General features: G+C 43.7%; 5 protein-coding genes across 5 annotated transcripts; 4 read left to right on the forward strand and 1 right to left on the reverse strand.

Annotated features, from left to right (window-relative positions):
- LOC112031155 (uncharacterized) lies at positions 1-2,116 on the forward strand. Its single transcript, XM_024063842.2, has 2 exons — positions 1-1,542; positions 1,673-2,116. The coding sequence occupies exons 1-2, from the start codon at positions 546-548 to the stop codon at positions 2,029-2,031; spliced, it is 1,356 nt and encodes a 451-aa protein (XP_023919610.2). The 5' UTR covers positions 1-545; the 3' UTR covers positions 2,032-2,116.
- Positions 2,117-3,014: 898 nt separating this feature from the next.
- Positions 3,015-4,480, forward strand: LOC136071169 (zinc finger CCCH domain-containing protein 66-like). The gene is given in 3 exon segments (XM_065782151.1): positions 3,015-3,155; positions 3,701-4,053; positions 4,056-4,480. Coding segments are annotated over 2 exon segments (741 nt in total). The 5' UTR covers positions 3,015-3,155; positions 3,701-3,737.
- A 2-nt stretch (positions 4,481-4,482) lies between these two features.
- LOC112030933 (zinc finger CCCH domain-containing protein 66) lies at positions 4,483-7,733 on the forward strand. Its single transcript, XM_024063603.2, is given in 4 exon segments — positions 4,483-4,595; positions 5,095-5,508; positions 5,511-6,344; positions 6,347-7,733. Coding segments are annotated over 3 exon segments (2,124 nt in total). The 5' UTR covers positions 4,483-4,595; positions 5,095-5,132; the 3' UTR covers positions 7,261-7,733.
- A 3,697-nt stretch (positions 7,734-11,430) lies between these two features.
- On the forward strand, positions 11,431-12,749 carry LOC112021753 (uncharacterized). The gene is made up of 3 exons (XM_024054319.2): positions 11,431-11,641; positions 11,721-12,124; positions 12,205-12,749. Exons 1-3 carry the CDS (start codon positions 11,431-11,433, stop codon positions 12,742-12,744), a joined length of 1,155 nt encoding a protein of 384 aa, XP_023910087.2. The 3' UTR covers positions 12,745-12,749.
- Positions 12,750-14,052: 1,303 nt separating this feature from the next.
- On the reverse strand, positions 14,053-19,020 carry LOC136071174 (uncharacterized). Its single transcript, XM_065782155.1, has one exon. The coding sequence runs from the start codon at positions 19,018-19,020 to the stop codon at positions 14,053-14,055; it is 4,968 nt and encodes a 1,655-aa protein (XP_065638227.1).
- Between the last annotated feature and the right edge of the window lie 295 nt (positions 19,021-19,315).

The following is a 19,315-nucleotide window of genomic DNA, read 5'->3' on the forward strand; positions in this document are numbered from 1 at the left end:
TCAAATAGAGAGTATTAGAGAAAAGCCAATCTCCATTTCACACACAAGCACTCATTGCATTATAGCATTCCTATATTGTCTCCTACATCATACACTATGAACCCAAACCTAAAGCAACTCTCTTTTATTTCCTTTCTAAGATGCTAACGGCAGCATCGTACGCTAGCTAACGCGCCCTTTGAGCGTGCTGCATGTTTGAGCTATCACCACAAGAATACAAATTGTACAAACAGACTTTACAACGCGCGTGGCAACATGTTTCTGAACACTTGTATGAGACTACTTGGACAGTGGCCACATTCAAATGCAAAGCCCGCCACCCCTTACACTTCCACACTCTTTTTAGATACTCTCTGGCTCTCTTTTTCTCTTATCATGAGGAACAAATGAAATTCAAATCTCTCTTTCTTTTCATTGCTTTTTTGTCCTTTGAACTACAACTACCACTACTTTTGCTGTTAGCAACTTGAAAGTTGAAATTCCTTAGACCCAACCCACTACTATTTCTCTATCAGAATACTTTTTTTTTTTTTGGTTCCTACAACATGAAGTCGTTATCTTCTTCTCCTTCCTTTTCATCATGTTCATCCACTACCACCCCTTTTGATGCAAATATGTGCAATTCAAAGAGTGCCACTGCCGGTTGTCTAGCCGGTCTTTTGCGCCGAATTCTCTGCTCTGGTAACCTTCCTACACATCCTTCAGATCAAATCAAAGAAGTTGATTCTGTGTTATGTGATAAAGATCATGAATTGAAGGCCAAGGAAAATATTGAGACTACCACTACGCCTGGGATAGTGGCAAGGCTTATGGGTTTGGAGTCGATGCCAGAGATCAACTTGTTACATAATTCAATTTCACGTAGCCGATCCATGAATTCAGCGGATCACTTGGACGGGTTTGATCAAATGCAAGGGCAGCATCGAAAGGTCAAATCCACGTTGTCCTTCCGAGAGGTGCCAACCTTTCTCGAGCTTGAAAATGAGAACTTTCTTGTACTCAGCTTCGAAAATGGAGGTGAAAGTAAAGAGTTAAGATCAGAAGGGAGGAAATCTGAAATGGGTTTTGGAGAATTGAAGCAAAGAAGAGCAGAAAGATGTAAAAACAGGGAGAATAGAACAGAGAGGGTGTCAGAGAAGAACAAGAAAAAGAAGAACTACAACAAAGGGGATCAAGGAACCAGCGGAAAGGTTTTAAATGATTTGAATGAGCAAGAGAAGCAGAGTAAGAGAATCTCAGTCAGTGACAAGCCTGTTGAGAAGGTATGCAATAATGTTAAAGGCTCAACTATCACTACCTCTCCTGCCAAAAACTCCCATGAAAAACCACATGTTGTTGTTGCCTCGGAAGCTGTGAAATCGTCCAAACCCGTTAGCCACAATGAAGTCTTCCATAAAGGGAAACCAAGGAGGAAGAAGAAGAAGAAAACCAGTCCATGTCTGGTTCAAATGGTAGAATCTGATTGCAGCTCCGAAGATTCAAGCCCGGTTTCTGTTCTTGAGTTTGATCATTTCCTTTTTGATCCTCAAGTTTCAAGATCAGGTTTGTTACCTCATCTTTTAAAGTACCAAGTTTTTTCCAATTAAGCTTCATATAGTTTCTGTATCAACTTTGCCAATTAAAGAACTTTTATGTTATAATTGCTGCCACTAATTGAAACATTTATTAACAGAAGAAGATTCGAGTTTGGCTGATTCAAGGTCACGAAGGAAGTTATCCCCGGAGCTTGAAAATTACAAGCAGCAATCTCCACGAAAGGACAACAATTTGATAGGTGATGATGAGATGAAAACAAAGAAAATTGAAGGTAAATATCATGGCACAAAGAAGAAAGAGTGCCACAGCCAAAACTACAAGGAAATGTGGGGTGAAATTCTCACGCTGACTGGTGCTGAGTTGGTTCATTCAAATTGGGTATACGGGAGAATAGGGAAGCATCAAGATTTTGAAGATATTGGTGCAAATATCGAGCTGGAAATTCTTGATCGATTACTAGACGAGCTGGTAGGTCAATTAGTTGGACTTCCATGAAAAAAATTGATCTTGTAAGACTTTTACTACAACCTTTGTAAATTTCGCATTTACAATAAACTCTACAAAGAAGGTTTTTTTTTTTTTTTTTTTCCCTTGCTTTACTTGATCATCTAGAAATCGAATTTGAATTTAAATTCTCTAATCCAAGACTAGGTCACTGTAGTCTTTTTTTTTTTGGCTAAATGACTAGGTCACTGTAGTTAATAATGTATAATTGGACCAAAATGTATGTCACAAGAGAGAGAATTTGTAGTTAAATTAGTATTGAAAATTATTTAAAACTAGGTAGATAAAGATTGCCGTTGACATTCACTGTACGTCATAAAACAGACCTATTGAATTCAAATCCGAAAGTTTGAAAAAAAATAAATAATTGCGTAATTGTGAACCGGTCTTTGGTGTTGTGATAACTGATAAGGCTTAAACCACCATGAAATATGAGTGTATTGAGTTCAAAAACATTCATAGTGGCTACACCTACATCACATGTTCCCAACTTTTTGTGAATCCACAAATTTAAAGCATAATCCTTCAACAAATTCTGTTCTTCTGACATTTAGGGATTTTTTGAAATCCACCAACTCAAAAAGTAATCTCCACTAACCTAATCATTAGTATGATTCGACAGCTAATGATTATTGTATATATTAAATTAGAAGTAATTAATAACGTCTCTTTTTGCAAAGTTGCAAGTGCAATAGATGTTCTAGAACTTTTCTCCCGAGCTCTCCAAGCCAACTTCTTCGCAAGCCAGCTTTTTAGAAAGGCTAATCACTTCCAGCATGATATTATTGGTTATGCAAGCCGACCAGACGGTCTTTTTGGTTTTTTTTTTTTTTTTTTTTTTTTACAGAAATGGAAAATAGTTTCTTATAAAAAAGCGTAGGTAGACTTGATAGGCTTGTCTTTTTGACCCAGCGCACCATATAATGGAGAGAGAAAAGCAGAGAGAGGGAAAAAGTCTTTTCCTTTGTCTTTTTTCTCTCTACTTTCTCTCCCTCCCTAGCTGTGTTCGTGTGTGATTCAATAACAACTAAGCAGAGAGGAACAACTAAAGCTGTGAGTTGTGACTAGTTTGTGTTTAGCTAGTCTTGCTCTATCTGCCATTTCTGTGCTCTAAGGTACTCTTTTGCTCTTATTGATACTTATATTTGGTGTTTCAATGAGTTTTTGTTACTGGGTTTTTGGGTCTCGTGGATAATTGAAAGCATTCTGTTTGGGTTTCTTAAGTAAATGTGAGAAAATGGTGTCATTTTAAGTTCTGGGTCTTTTGGTTTTGATGGGATTATTGTGTTTTTGGTTTCTGAGAGAAAATATTTGGTTGTATTTTGTTGGGATTGTGACAGATTTTTGTTTCGTATTGGCTTGAATTTGGGTTATAGTTTTATGAGTATGTGGCTAAATAAGTTAAAGATCGAATATGTGTTTATGTATTAAACGTTTGGTACAATCTATTTGTGTAATTAATTTATTGTATGTTCATCAAAGAGTGGAGCTTTATGTCTCTCTTTCTGCATCTATGTACTTTTTCTATGAGTGCAGCTTTTCTTTCTAATTTTGCTCTTTTTCTTTGTATGTAAATTCTGGAATATGAATATCTATTTCTTACAAATTTTGTAGAACGAGACTGTGTGGAGGTCTGAAAGAGAGAGATTTCCATGTGCAGTGGGTCAAAGAGGAAACCTTCTCAAACAGGTTTCAGCATGGCGGGTGGGTTTGAGAAACAAGAGGCTTTGCAACCTCGCTTTTCAATTTTGCTCGAATTATCGGCCTCTGATGATTTAACCGGTTTCAAAAGTGCTGTGGAAGAAGAGGGTCTTGATTTTGACGAGTCAAGCTTGTGGTATGGGAGGAGAAATGGGTCAAAGGTGATGGGGTTTGAAGAGAGGACACCCCTCATGATTGCGGCCATGTTTGGAAGCAAGGGTGTGCTGAATTATATACTTGAAACCGGTCTTGTTGATGTTAATAGGGCTTGTGGTTCGGATGGAGCCACAGCACTTCATTGCGCTGTTGCTGGGGCTCTCCTTGTTCAGTTGAGGTCGTTAAGCTCTTGCTTGATGCTTCTGCTGATATTAATTCTCTTGATGCTAACAGAAAAAGACCCGGTGACTTGATCACCCCAGTTTCAAGTCCAGCCTTTAATTCTTGGATGAAAAAGTTGGAGGTCATGCTGAAGGTCTTTAGTGGTATTGAGGAAACATTTGGTCTGCCTGATCAAATTGGTGATGAAATGGAAGGACCAGAACAGCTAGAGGCTTCATCGCCTTGGGTCTCAAAGGATGCAACTGAAAAGAAAGAGTATCCAGTTGATCTCTCTCTTCCGGATATCAAGAATGGGATTTATAGCACGGATGAATTTAGAATGTATACGTTCAAAGTCAAGCCTTGCTCAAGGGCTTACTCACATGACTGGACGGAGTGTCCATTTGTTCAACNTCCCTAGCTGTGTTCGTGTGTGATTCTATAACAACTAAGCAGAGAGGAACAACTAAAGCTGTGAGTTGTGACTAGTTTGTGTTTAGCTAGTCTTGCTCTATCTGCCATTTCTGTGCTCTAAGGTACTCTTTTGCTCTTATTGATACTTATATTTGGTGTTTCAATGAGTTTTTGTTACTGGGTTTTTGGGTCTCGTGGATAATTGAAAGCATTCTGTTTGGGTTTCTTAAGTAAATGTGAGAAAATGGTGTCATTTTAAGTTCTGGGTCTTTTGGTTTTGATGGGATTATTGTGTTTTTGGTTTCTGAGAGAAAATATTTGGTTGTATTTTGTTGGGATTGTGACAGATTTTTGTTTCGTATTGGCTTGAATTTGGGTTATAGTTTTATGAGTATGTGGCTAAATAAGTTAAAGATCGAATATGTGTTTATGTATTAAACGTTTGGTACAATCTATTTGTGTAATTAATTTATTGTATGTTCATCAAAGAGTGGAGCTTTATGTCTCTCTTTCTGCATCTATGTACTTTTTCTATGAGTGCAGCTTTTCTTTCTAATTTTGCTCTTTTTCTTTGTATGTAAATTCTGGAATATGAATATCTATTTCTTACAAATTTTGTAGAACGAGACTGTGTGGAGGTCTGAAAGAGAGAGATTTCCATGTGCAGTGGGTCAAAGAGGAAACCTTCTCAAACAGGTTTCAGCATGGCGGGTGGGTTTGAGAAACAAGAGGCTTTGCAACCTCGCTTTTCAATTTTGCTCGAATTATCGGCCTCTGATGATTTAACCGGTTTCAAAAGTGCTGTGGAAGAAGAGGGTCTTGATTTTGACGAGTCAAGCTTGTGGTATGGGAGGAGAAATGGGTCAAAGGTGATGGGGTTTGAAGAGAGGACACCCCTCATGATTGCGGCCATGTTTGGAAGCAAGGGTGTGCTGAATTATATACTTGAAACCGGTCTTGTTGATGTTAATAGGGCTTGTGGTTCGGATGGAGCCACAGCACTTCATTGCGCTGTTGCTGGGGCTCTCCTTGTTCAGTTGAGGTCGTTAAGCTCTTGCTTGATGCTTCTGCTGATATTAATTCTCTTGATGCTAACAGAAAAAGACCCGGTGACTTGATCACCCCAGTTTCAAGTCCAGCCTTTAATTCTTGGATGAAAAAGTTGGAGGTCATGCTGAAGGTCTTTAGTGGTATTGAGGAAACATTTGGTCTGCCTGATCAAATTGGTGATGAAATGGAAGGACCAGAACAGCTAGAGGCTTCATCGCCTTGGGTCTCAAAGGATGCAACTGAAAAGAAAGAGTATCCAGTTGATCTCTCTCTTCCGGATATCAAGAATGGGATTTATAGCACGGATGAATTTAGAATGTATACGTTCAAAGTCAAGCCTTGCTCAAGGGCTTACTCACATGACTGGACGGAGTGTCCATTTGTTCATCCGGGGGAAAATGCCAGGCGGCGTGATCCTAGGAAATACCATTATAGTTGTGTCCCTTGCCCTGAGTTCAGAAAGGGGTCGTGCAGACAAGGAGATGCTTGTGAGTATGCACATGGTATTTTTGAGTGTTGGCTTCACCCTGCTCAGTATCGTACTCGTCTCTGTAAGGATGAGACAGGATGCACCAGAAGGGTCTGTTTCTTTGCTCATAAGCCGGAAGAGCTTCGCCCTCTTTATGCTTCCACGGGTTCTGCAGTGCCCTCTCCTAGATCTTTCTCAGCCAACACTTCTCAGCTGGATATGGGGTCTATCAGCCCACTTGCCCTTGGTTCTCCATCCAGCATGATGCCCTCAAACTCAACACCACCCATGACTCCCTCTGGAGCCACTTCTCCTATGGGTGGAACCATGTGGCAGAACCAGTCAAGTCTTGTGCCCCTTCCTTGCAGCTTCCTGGTAGCCGGTTGAAAACTGCTCTCTGTGCTAGAGATATGGAATTAGACCTTGAATTGCTTGGGCTTGAAAACCAACGTCGCAGGCAACAGCAGTTGATGGATGAGATATCTGGTCTCTCCTCCCCATCTGGCTGGAAGAGTCCTATGTCCAATACTTCAGCTTTTGCTGCCTCATTGGGTGATCGAACTGGGGAGTTGAATAGGCTTGGGGGAGTGAAGCCTACTAACCTTGACGATTTTTTTGGTTCTCTAGATCCTGCCCTTATGCCTCAATTTCAGGCACTTTCACTGGATGTCTCAGTGCCCCAATTGCAATCTCCTACTGGGGCCAAGAAGCGCCAGAACATGAACCAGCAGCTCCGATCAAGCTACTCTACTGGCCTTTCTTCCTCTCCTGTGAGGGCATCTTCATCATTTGGTGTTGACCCATCTAGTGCCGCTGCAGCTTTGACTTCAAGGTCTGCTGCTTTTGCAACGCGGAGCCAGAGCTTCATTGAGCGAAGTGCTGTGAATCGTCATTCTGGTGTTTCTTCACCTCGTGCTTCTGCATCTGTAAGGCCTTCTGCCTTTTCAGACTGGGGCTCCCCTGATGGCAAATTGGACTGGGGACTACAAGGAGAAGAGTTGAATAAGCTGAGAAAATCAGCTTCATTTGGGTTCCGAAGCAGTGGCAGCAGTTATGCAACAGCTGCAGCCATGATGCCAGCAACTGTCAATGAGCCCGATGTCTCTTGGGTCCAGTCTCTGGTGAAAGATGTCCCGCCTGCAAAACCTGGGCAGTTAAATTTTGAGAAGGAGCAGCAGCAGCAGTGTCATCTTGACACTGGAGACTCGGAGATGCTCCCAGCCTGGGTGGAGCAGCTGTACAAGGAGCAAGAGCAGATGGTGGCATAAAAGCATATTCAACCCCCAGAATTGCCACTATTTTAATCTTTTAACTAGTTTTTGCCATTTTTTTAATCTTTATTGATATTAATCATAACTAGGTGGCAGGACTGGAGAAGGGGAAAAAGAATATAACCCTAGGGAGAAAACAAAGAACTTGGGCAGGATGAAAGGTTTCTGCTCATACAAATATTAGGGTTCTTAAGAATAATAGGTTTTAGGTTTTTCTTATTAGCCCATTTTTCTCTTGTTTTGGTTCATGTCTTTCTTTGAGTTTCTATTTTCATCCCAAGTTGAAAGATTTCTGAAGCATAGGATCTTTGGTGGGTGAGATTAGAGATGCTGATAAATACTTAATATGTCATTTTGTTATTGAAAATCGTAGGCGTAACAATGTCTTGGGTTCTATATTGTTGGTGGGTTGTATACATAAAATGTATTTACAAGATGTTTCTTTGATAAGTTAATCTCTGTTTCTCATATGAATTTGATGTGATGCTTTCCTTCTCTGGAAAACAGTGATTTAACCTTTGGTTCTTAATAATTGGTGGGATGGCTCTTCCTAACTCATTTGGCCACCTTTATGCTGTTAATGTGTTTCCAGGTAGTTGCTAGCACTAGGTACTGTGGTATGGGAGTTAACTATCATCTACAATAGCTTTAAGCTGGAACCAAATGAAAATGGATATTACTTTCATTTCAACTTTCTAGCTGTAGCTTGAGATTGATATTTCATTCTCTCTTTTTTTCCTCATCTCTCCTCTCTGTTTCCCACCTATTTCCTTTTTGAATTTTGCACATTACTTTCGGCATTCAAAAGGCAAGATTCATTGGCTGCATAATTTTCTAAAGGGAGAATGTTTAAGCACTAAAGAAAAAGGCAGTACCAATCCCAATAACCAATCTTGGTGCCTTTATAAATCAACTTTTCTTGTTAGGTGTGGCATATGGAATTGGTAGGCCGTCATCCAGTACAACCTATGTCATTGTTCTTCAATCCTACCAACTGAACCACGATGAATTCAACTGAGAGAAAGGAAAAAAAATAAAAAATAAAATTGAAGCTTCACCAGGGCATTGCCTTGCCATTAATATTTAGGTAGGACTTTATCTGGTTAAGGAAGTTGGATTCTTTTTCGTGGTATTTGTTTTTAGTAATGTCAAAAATATTATAAATTTAACTATATACAATTTTAAAAATAATGATAATCATATTTATTGCCAGATTAATTTGTAAATTTTATATAGCTAATTTGTAGCATCTCCTCCATTCCTTTTTTTTTTTACTAGTATTTTTTTTTTCTCAATTCCTAGTTTTTTATTATTATTATTATTTTTTATAATCTATTATATATATCTTATCAGTTCAGTTTAAAAATAATAATTTTTTAATTACAAACTTTAATATATACTATTCAAAAAAATATATAAACTTGTCAATAATTTATCAGTTATAAAGATTAAAGAATTCAAAAATTGCATAGAAATTTGCAGTCTTTCTCACAAAGAATCATTACTTTACTTATTTAGGCTTACCGGATTTTAATCCAAATATGTTTTGAATTACGTACAATCCCATGAATTTAGCATTACAAAAATAAAATAGATAGATATATGAGTAAATTTTTAAATCTCGATTTTTTGTGATCAATATGCAACCAAACTTGTCACGTCAATATTATAAAAATTTTATATAAACAAAAGTATGATAAATTAATATAATAGGCTTTGTATAATGACCTAATAATGTTAGTATCATAATATTTTACGCAATTTTTATCACAACTTGTCACGAGTTGTAAGTAATGAAAATGTGAACCCATATGTATCAATTATTTATCCTTATTACCTACAAGGCTACAACTCGCCACATAAAAAGTTATAATAAAAATTGTGTAAAATATTGTGATATTAACATAGCTATTAGTTTTTTTTTTTTTTTTTTTTAAAAAAAAGAAAGAGCTTATAATAACCTTGACTCGTTAGTCGTATATTTGAAACATCAAATTCAAGGAACACAAAACTGTCTATAATTCACTACTAATAAAATAATCAAAATTTAAGATACAAGACTGTCTTTGCCTTTGTTTTCTTTTTGAGTGTGTAATGTTGAAAATGAAACACAAATATTATTTATTTTCAATAGCTAATTTATATAAGGAGAAATTTTTTTGACAAATTCATTATTGAATTATATATTTTTTTCTTATATGTTTCTTATATGTCATCAATAATTTTTTTAAATTGCAAGTTTAAAATTATGCATAAAATAAAATCTTATAGATTATATAGTAAATAATATCTAATTGATATAAAATTTAATGTTTATATTAATGATGATGCCGAAAAAATCAACAGTGAATTGCACAATGCTCATACCCTCGAAACGACACCTGCACAGAGAAAAGAGGACCTAACAGAGAGCACCGGTGTAGTGCCGGCCAAATACCCTCCGAAGGTTAAGTTAGAAAGTATGCTCACAACTCTAGAGTGCTAGAGAGGGTTAATTATGCGTACCTCGGCTTATGAGGGTATTGGGGCTTTTATAGTGGCTTGAGATTGACATCCCTTCCTTGATGCAGAAGTCTTTTCCTTATAGGACTCTTCCCATGGAGTCCAAAACGTGATGAACAAGTCTCCTCCTTACGCGGAAGATTTTTACCAAGTATACCAGATCTCCGAAGTCCTACTAGCGCAAGGACTCTATTTGGGCTCTTACGAGAATGGGCCAAAATATCCCTCCTTAGGGGCTCAACAGGCCCATGGATAATCTAGCCCAGCATAATTCAGCCCGTCCGTGTCCGGCCCGTTCACATCAGGTCCGTCCATATAGGGCCGTGCAAATGGTGGATCCGTCTATTCGGTCTTAAGAGATTTTTTCCCCTTTCAGCTGCCCCCTCACCCGATGGGTCCGTCAGCACATATGAACGGACCCATGGGGTGACGGATTTAAAACTAGGTAGCCTGTCTGTAATTTTTCATCCGTACAATGCTGAGTCAGGAGCGGGCGCATTTAACGCGGTGCGCCAAATGTCAATTTGCTAGTGGCTGTTGTTTTGGAACGAGGCGTCGCTTCGTCTTCCGTGCACTCCCAGTATAAATATGAGACCTCCGCCTCTCATTTCTCCACTTGCTGCTGGAAGAGATTTGTCAGAGCGAGTCCGTCAGGTCTGTCAGAGCACAACCCGTTCACTCGAGCATCCGTCACTTCGTCGTTTCCTACTACAAGCTCTTGGTGAGTTATTTTATATCCGTCCTTATTTTTTTCTTTTACTTGCACTTTTAATGAGTCCGTCGTTATCTCCTACCCGTCAGAGTCTTAGGTTCTTTAATTATATGTAGGAAATGTCTAGTGCGTCAAGTAACCAGTCGGTCGTTCCCGACGGGGCGGACTACGAGGGGATATATCCGTCAGGTCCCAAAGACCAAGACGTCTCGAGCGAGAGTAGTCCGTCGTCATCTTCCTCGTCCTCAACATATGAGGGCTTGGAGGTGATTGAAGCCCAGGAGGTCCCAGATGACGAAGAACAAATAGTGGGGTCCGTCGTAGGGGTTGATGGACTTAGGGAGTTCATCTTGCCCCCAGAGTGGACGGTCCACGCTTTTATGTCGACCATCAAGGAGGGTCACTTTAACACAATAAGGGACCGCTACCAAATTCCTGACCATATCCCACTCCGTCTACCTTACAAGTCGGAGAAGTGTTATTACGAAGGAGTGGACGGAGTGGGCGTGTACGAGTCGGTGTTAAAGGCTGGGTTACGGTTCCCATTGAGTTCACTACACCGCGAACTCTTAAGTTACCTAGGCATATCCGTCAGCCAGGTATCCCCAAACGCCTGGAGGGTCTTTATTGCCATGGAGGTCCTGTACGGAGCCATGTCGGACGGAGCGAGGAGGCTCACAGTAAGAGAGTTCCTTCATTGCTACCGTCCAGACGAAATAGATAAGTCAAGGGGCATGTATAGCTTCGTCCCTAGGAGTCCCGTTCTGAAAGTCATCTACGAGACCCCGGACTCAAACAGGGACTGGAAGAGTCGTTACTTCTTCATGGAAGGAGACGACTGGATGAGTCATGCAGGGGAGACGGACTTCATGCCCGTCGACACAGTTTGGGGCATTTTAAACTCATCTGGTATGGTCCGTTGTAAACCACTCCGTTCATTTATGTAAATTGTAATGTTTTTAACCTCCGTCTTCTATTTTGCAGTTCGACGGCGTCCCCAAGTTACACTCGAGGAGTTTAGTTTCCTTGAAAAGATTTTTTCCAAGACAACTCCAGAGGAGAGGACGTGGGCCAAGCTCGTCAACCTCAATACTATTCATTGGTATTGCGACGGTCCTGAACCCACCCCGGCAGCCCTAAAGTACGAGAAAACGACCCGTCTGCGTAAGTCCGTCCTCCTTTTGCCATTTTCACTCCATTTTTTTTTTTTTTATTGCTCCATAATCCGTCATCCTTTTTTCAGAGATGGAGGATGCCAAGAGACGAGCGGCCATAAGACTTCAAGCCGCGAAGAACAAGAAAAAAGGGACGGACGCCATGGGGACGGGCTCTAGCAAGCCCTCTCTAAAACGGAAGCTGCCTATGAAGGGTGACGGTCCGTCTAAGCAGCCCAAGGTTCCTTTGGACCCAGTCCTTGGCTTGATGGCTGAGGGGAGCAAGTCAGTCCCTCCGTCCAAGCACGGTAAAGGCAAAGGGCTGATGACGGGTCAGCCAGGCGAGCAGAAGAAACCACCCGTCTTGCTCCGCGAGGATTCCAAGTATGCCTTGGAAAGGATGTCGTCGATCATCACTACCGACGACTTCGAGGATCTTGGGAACCACTCGACGGAGGCGATGGGAGAGACGGCCCTCTTCAGCATTGCCCAGGTAATGATCCGTCCACCTTATTCCGTCCGTTCATCCCTTTCTTGCTTTATGTTTTGCTAACTTATTTTTACCGTCTTCAGGCTATGATCATGACGAAGGGCCTCATGGGACGGTGTCTTAATCAAGAGACGACCATTGGCCGACTCCGTGAGAAGGCCAAGGTGACGGAGGGGGATCTGCTCGACCTGAAGGCCTGGAAGATCACTCACGAGAAAAAGCTGGGGATGGCCGAGACGGCCCGGGATGAGGCCGTTCAGATGGTTGAAAACCTGAAAAAAGCCTTAGTGGACAAAGACAACGAGGTCCGTCATGCCAAGGAGGAAGCCGTACGAGAGTACCGTGACTCCAGTGAGGTTATCGCGGAGCTGAGTGTAGTCTACAATGACGGGTTTGACGATGCCCTCCGTCAGGTGAGGAGATTATATCCTGACCTGGACTTGTCTGCCGTTTCCGTCTCTGCCCCGGAGCCGTCTACTGCCCAGCCTGCTCAGACGGAGGATACCGACGCTCTTTTTGATGAGGATGGCGTCGTCCGTGAAGCTCCCTTGGATCATACCGCCGTGGATAGCAAGGTCAAAGATGCTGGGGACCGTCCAGATGTAGAAGAGGACGGAGCTTGATTATGCCAGCTCTATTTTGTAAAAATTTTTTTTTTTTTTTTTTTTTTTTTTTTTTTTTTGGAACAATTTATGACACCCGTCATGTTTTACGGGGTTTATTTATACATTGACTGTCATGCTTTTTATAAACTAAGTCCGTCATTTCTGTGGAATGCATTTTTTTTTAACGTATTTTTATGCTTAATTGTGGTCCGTCCTGTTTATTATAGTACGTCCCCCACACTATTTGCTATTGAATGGTTCGAACATGTCCGTCATGTACGATTTGAATCCATCCATCATGTCGGTTTGTTTATTGAACATGCTTTTTCTGCATAATTTGAAACCAACCGTCAGGTAGGCTATGCTTTGTGCCAATCCGTTGGGTATCGCACTTCGTGTTTTTTTTTTTTTTTAGGTCTGTCCGTTTAGCGGATGTTATCTTGGGTTCGCTTATTGTACGGAGTTTGTGGAGTCCGTCTGATCCTTTTCAAGTCCGTCTACTATTTGGCCTAGTGGCTTTTAGTCCTTATAGGATGGTCCTTGTCCTCTTGGGATGATCCGTCCACCTTGTGGATGGTTTCATTTGTCCGTCCATTTATGGACTTAAGTTTTCATCCTCCTGGGATGATCCGTCCACCTTGTGGATGGTTTCATTTGTCCGTCCATTTATGGACTTAAGTTTTCATCCTCCTGGAATGATCCGTCCACCTTGTGGATGGTTTCATTTTTCATCCTCTTGGGATGATCCGTCCACCTTGTGGACAGTTTTATTTTTCATCCTCTTGGGATGATCCGTCCATCTTGTGGACAGTTTTATTGGTTCGTCCATTACATGGACTTAGGTTTCCATCCTATTGGGATGGTCCGTCCACCTTGTGGATCGTTTCATTGGTTCGTCCATTATATGGACTTAAGTTTTCATCCTCTTGGGATGGTCCGTCCATTAGGTGGACGGTTTAACTGGTTCGTCCATTATATGGACTTAAGTTTTCATCCTCTTGGGATGGTCCGTCCATTTGGTGGACGGTTTTATTGATCCGTTTATTGTACGGATTTATACTTGGGATGGTCCGTCCATTTTTGTGGACGGCCTTCGGGACTTATGATACAAAACAGTTTCGGCAAAGTACACTTTGTTACCTGAAAGAGGTCTTTATAGGAAAATGGTGCCTGCCCCCTTTAGGCTTAAAAAGGCGCTAGTAGAGAGGTTTGTTCAAAGTAAAACATTGAAAAAGTTAAAATTGTTCTTCAGAAAATAAAAACTACTAAAAACTTTAGATATAAGCTGGAATGCTTGCGGCGGGTGAATATCTCTTCTTGCTGCATCTACTGATAATACCTCCGTAGATGCTCAGTGTTCCACGGGTGCTGCAGTCTCCGTCCGTCCATGGTTTCGAGATGATAGGTTCCTTTTCTCTGCCAAGACGAGATCTTGTATGGCCCTTCCCAGTTTGGACCAAGTTTTCCTTGTGAGGGATCTTTAGCTGCTCCTATAACCTTCCGAAGCACAAGGTCTCCGATCTGGAAGTCTCTGTGTCTGACTTTGGAGTTGTAGTATTTTGCCATGAGATTTTGGTATCGAGCTATCCTCTGTTCAGCTGTAGTCCGGGCTTCGTCGACTAGGTCTAGCTGCAGTCGCAAAGCTTCTTCATTCTTGCCTCCATCGTAGCTCTCCACTCGATAGGTTGTAAGACCTATTTCTGCTGGGATGACGGCCTCGCTACCGTATGTCAGTCTGAAAGGTGTTTCCCCCGTCGGCGTTCTCGCCGTCGTGCGATATGCCCATAAGACACTTGGTAACTCATCGGGCCATATACCTTTTGCCCCCTCGAGCCGGGTCTTGATTATTTTGAGCAAGGACCGGTTCGTGACTTCGACTTGGCCATTCGCCTGTGGATGCGCGGGCGACGAGTAATGATTCCTTATGCCTAACTCTGAGCAAAAATCTCGGAACGCCTTATTGTCGAACTGTTTCCCATTGTCGGAGATGAGGACCCTTGGTATCCCGAATCTGCATATGATATTCCTCCATACGAAACCTCTGATGTTCCTTTCCGTGATAGTTGCTAGCGCTTCCGCTTCGACCCACTTGGTGAAGTAGTCGATCCCTACCACTAAGAATTTTAGCTGTCGCGCAGCCGTCGGAAAAGGTCCCATGATGTCTAGTCCCCATTGGGCAAATGGCCAAGGGGCCGTCATGGGGGTCAGTTCTTCGGTCGGTTGCCTAATTAGGTTACCAAACCTCTGACATTTGTCGCAGACCCTGACATAGGCTTGCGCGTCCTTCTGCATCGTGGGCCAATAGTATCCAGCCCGGATCAGTTTGTGTACCAGAGATCGCGCCCCCGAATGGTTTCCGCAGATGCCTTCATGGACCTCTCTCATTACATAGTTTGCCTCCTTGTGACCCAAACACCTTAGATATGGTCGTGAGAATCCCCTTTTGTATAAAATGTCATTGATCATTATGAACCGCGAAGCCTGCACCTTCAACTTTCTGGCTGCGTCCTTGCTGTCCGGGAGCGTGCCTTCCTTTAGGTAGGCTAATAGGGGTGTGGTCCAATCGTACTCTGGATTTACTTCCTGCACTTCCGACTCACCGTCAATGATTGAGGAGTATTGGATGAAGGATAACACCCGATCGGGGGTCGTCATGGTCACTGCGGAGGCGGTTTTTGCGAGCCGGTCAGCATATTCATTCTCCTCTCTTGGGATCTGGACGAATGTGACCTGGAGGGAGTTGATCCGTCTTCTGACTTCTTCTAGGTATTTCTTCATTTTATCCCCCTTGCATTCATAGGTGCCATTAATCTGATTGACTACCACCTGCGAGTCGCAATGAATAACCATGGCCTCTGCGCCTGCTGCTTTCGCTAGGTCTATTCCTGCCAGTAATGCCTCATACTCGGCCTCATTGTTGGTCGTCGGGAAGTCCAAACGAATCATGCACTCGATTATGTCTCCGTCAGGGGTTTGAATTACTACCCCGGCGCCCCCCGCTATCCTGGTTGATGATCCATCCGTGTGGATATTCCATAGTCTGAGGGCTTGTGGCCCTTGCTCCCCTGTTTGCGTATATTCGGCGATGAAATCAGCTATGGCTTGGCCTTTTATTGCGGTTCGCGGACGGTAGTGTATGTCAAACTCGCTCAGTTCTATTGCCCACAGGGCCATCCGTCCGGCTGCTTCGGGGCTGCTCAATGCCCTTTTTAGGGGTTGATTCGTTAGGACGATGATGCTGTGGGCTTGAAAGTACGGTTTCAGTTTTCGAGCTGCGGTTATCAGCGCGAAGGCCAGCTTCTCCATGTGGGGGTATCTTTCTTCAGCCCCTCTGAACCCTCTGCTTACGAAATAGACGGGCCGCTGAGCCCCTTCCTCTTCCCTTACCAGGGCCGCGCTTACTGCCACCCGCGAAGCGGCCAGGTATAAGTAGAGATCTTCCCCTGGTTTGGACGGGCTGAGCAAAGGTGGTGAGGAAAGGTATTTCTTTAGGTCTTCAAATGCCTTCTGGCACTCCTCCGTCCACTCGAATGATTTCTTCAATACGCGGAAGAAAGGTAGGCACCTGTCTGTTGCTTTCGAAACGAACCTGTTCAAGGCGGCAACTCTGCCGTTCAGACTCTGTACCTCCTTAATCGTTTTTGGCGGTTCAAGCTCCATGATGGCCCGTATTTTTTCTGGATTGATCTCTATTCCTCTTTGGGACACCATAAAACCCAAGAATTTTCCCGCCGTTACCCCGAATGCACACTTGTCCGGATTCAGCTTCATGTTGTATGACCGTAGGGTGTCGAATGTCTCCTGGAGGTCGCTTAGATGATCATTTTCGGAACGGCTTTTCACCAGCATGTCGTCAACATAGACTTGCACGTTTCTCCCAATCTGGTGCGCGAACATCTTGTCCATTAATCTTTGGTATGTTGCCCCGGCGTTCTTGAGTCCGAACGGCATCACTTTGTAGCAAAAGAGGCCTTGGCTGGTGACGAAGGATGTTTTCTCCTGATCATGTTCTTCCAGCTTGATTTGGTTATAGCCCGAGAAGGCGTCCATAAAACTTAAGAGCTGGTGTCTGGCCGTTGAGTCGACCAGTGCATCTATCCGTGGGAGGGGATAACTATCCTTTGGGCATGCCTTGTTAAGGTCTGTGAAGTCGACGCACATCCGCCACTTTCCACTGGCCTTCTTGACCATGACCACGTTTGCCAACCACTCTGGGTAATATACTTCCCTTATAAAACCTGCCTCCAGTAGCTTTCCGACCTCTTGCGCTATCGCTCTATCCCGTTCAGGAGCAAAAACTCGCTTTTTCTGCCTGACCGGGGGGGTTGAAGGGTTCACACTTAGCTTGTGGACTATGACGGAGGGGTCGATTCCGGGCATGTCTTCATGGTTCCATGCAAAGATGTCCTGGTTTCTCCTGAGGAAGGTCACGAGGGCCTGGCGCACAGGTTGGCAGGCCAATGTTCCAATTCTGGTTGTTTTCTCTGGTTTGGACTCGTCGAGTATTACTATCTCCATCTCTTCAGCTGGTTCCGTGACCGTCCGCTGTTCTTCTAGACACATCGTTTGATGGTGATCTTCCATTTCTAGCATGGCAATGTAGCATTCTCGAGCGGTTGCCTGATTTCCCCGCAATTCTCCAATCCCATAGTCCGTTGGGAATTTGATCATTAGGTGGTATGTGGATGTTACTGCTTTCCATGAATTAAGCGTAGGTCGTCCGAGGATACCGTTGTAAGCGGATGAGCAATCCACTACGAGGAACATTACATTCCTAGTGAGTTCCTGCGGGTAATCACCCACCGTTACCGGGAGGATGATAGAACCTATTGGGAATACCCTGGTTCCTCCGAAGCCGACAAGGGGAGCGCTTGCCGGCTCCAATCGTGCTCTGTCTATCCCCATTTGCTGGAAGGCTGGATAGTATAGAATGTCTGCTGAGCTGCCGTTGTCGATTAGCACTCGATGGACGTTGTAGTCCCCTACGCGTATGCTGACGACCAGCGCATCGTCGTGCGGATGATGAAGCCTCCTTGCATCTTCTTCGGTGAATCCTATAACAGGGCTCCCCATCCGTGTGGTGTTGTGCCCCGGGCTCGTCATATGGACGTTCAGGACCGATCTTAGGTACATTTTTCGAGCCTTTTTGGAAGAACCAGTAGATGCGGTTCCCCCCACTATCATCCTTATGTCTCCCACGGGGGGTCTTGGACGCTCGTTGTCCCTCCGGGGGGCTGGCTCTTGGCGATTATGGTCCGTCTTCTCCTTGTTAATGAATTTCTGCAACTTCCCTTGTCTAATGAGAGCTTCAATCTGGTGCTTTAGGTCGTAGCATTCGGCCGTGTCGTGGCCATGGTCTCGGTGGAAACGACAATACTTGTCTCGCGACCGTCTACTTGGGTCGCTCTTCAGTTTTCCCGGGAATGTCAGCTTCTCCTCGTCTTTGATTTGCATCAAGACTTGGTCAATCGGGGCGTTCAGGGGAGTGAAACTAGTGAACCTTCCACTCGGGGGTTTCGAGCGTCTGTCGTCCCTTCTGTCCCCTGTCCTCTGTCTTTTCGGCCCTTGGTCCTGGCGCATGTCCGCCTGGCGGTCTCTCTTCTTGGGCCTTTCCTCCCGCGCAAGCAGCGCGTCTTCAGCGTTCATGTATTTGGTGGCCCTGTAGAGTACTTCCGACATGGTTTTGGGGTCGTTTTTGTATAGTGAGAACAAAAACTTGCCCTCCCGCAATCCGTTCGTGAAAGCTGCCACCAGTATCTTGTCGTCGGCTTCGTCAATTGAGAGGGCTTCCTTATTGAAACGGGTTATGTAAGATCTTAGCGTCTCGTCCTCTCTCTGCCTGATGCTCATCAAACATGCTGTAGACTTCTTGTACCTGTGTCCTCCTATGAAGTGCGAAGTAAACTGAGCGCTTAGTTCCTTGAAAGTGCTGATTGAGTTCGGCGTCAGCCGACTGAACCAGATCCTCGCGGAACCCTTCAATGTAGTTGGGAAGGCCCTGCACATGATTTCGTCCGGTACCCCCTGTAGATGCATCAAGGTTTTGAAAGTTTCCAGGTGATCAAGAGGATCCTTCATCCCGTCATAGCTATCTATATTCGGCATGCGAAACTTGTGGGGCAGGGGGAAAGAGTTCACGGCAGCAGTGAAGGGTGAATCGGTACGATTGACCAGATCGTCAAGGTCACTGGATACTCGCCCCTTGAGGGCGTTCATCATGACCTCCATTTGTTCCCTCATGGCCTGCATCTCTGCAGCTATATGTGGTGGAGTCGCATCCGTGAGGGATGGCATGCTCACATGCTGCCCTTCCGGCCTGCTTGGGGCGTGGCTGCCCTCAGGTCTCTCCTGATTCCTGTTTGGAGCACTAGTCCCTTCCTGATCTTCTGGTCGGCCATTTAGTGCTGCATTCTTCTGGCGCAGCTGTTCTTCCAAGTCGAGGTTCCGTTTGGTGAGACGCTCCACGGCGGCACCGAGAGTTTGAACTTGTCTCTCGAGGGCAGTCGTGGGTGGTTCCTCTCCTTGTACGTCATTAGTAGTTGCCATTGAGCGAGTGAGTACCATGCAACCTTTTAGTCCGGGAAACGAT

The sequence above is a fragment of the Quercus suber genome, unplaced genomic scaffold, assembly GCF_002906115.3.
Source record: "Quercus suber isolate HL8 unplaced genomic scaffold, Cork oak 2.0 scaffold_15, whole genome shotgun sequence".
Lineage (NCBI taxonomy): Eukaryota > Viridiplantae > Streptophyta > Magnoliopsida > Fagales > Fagaceae > Quercus > Quercus suber.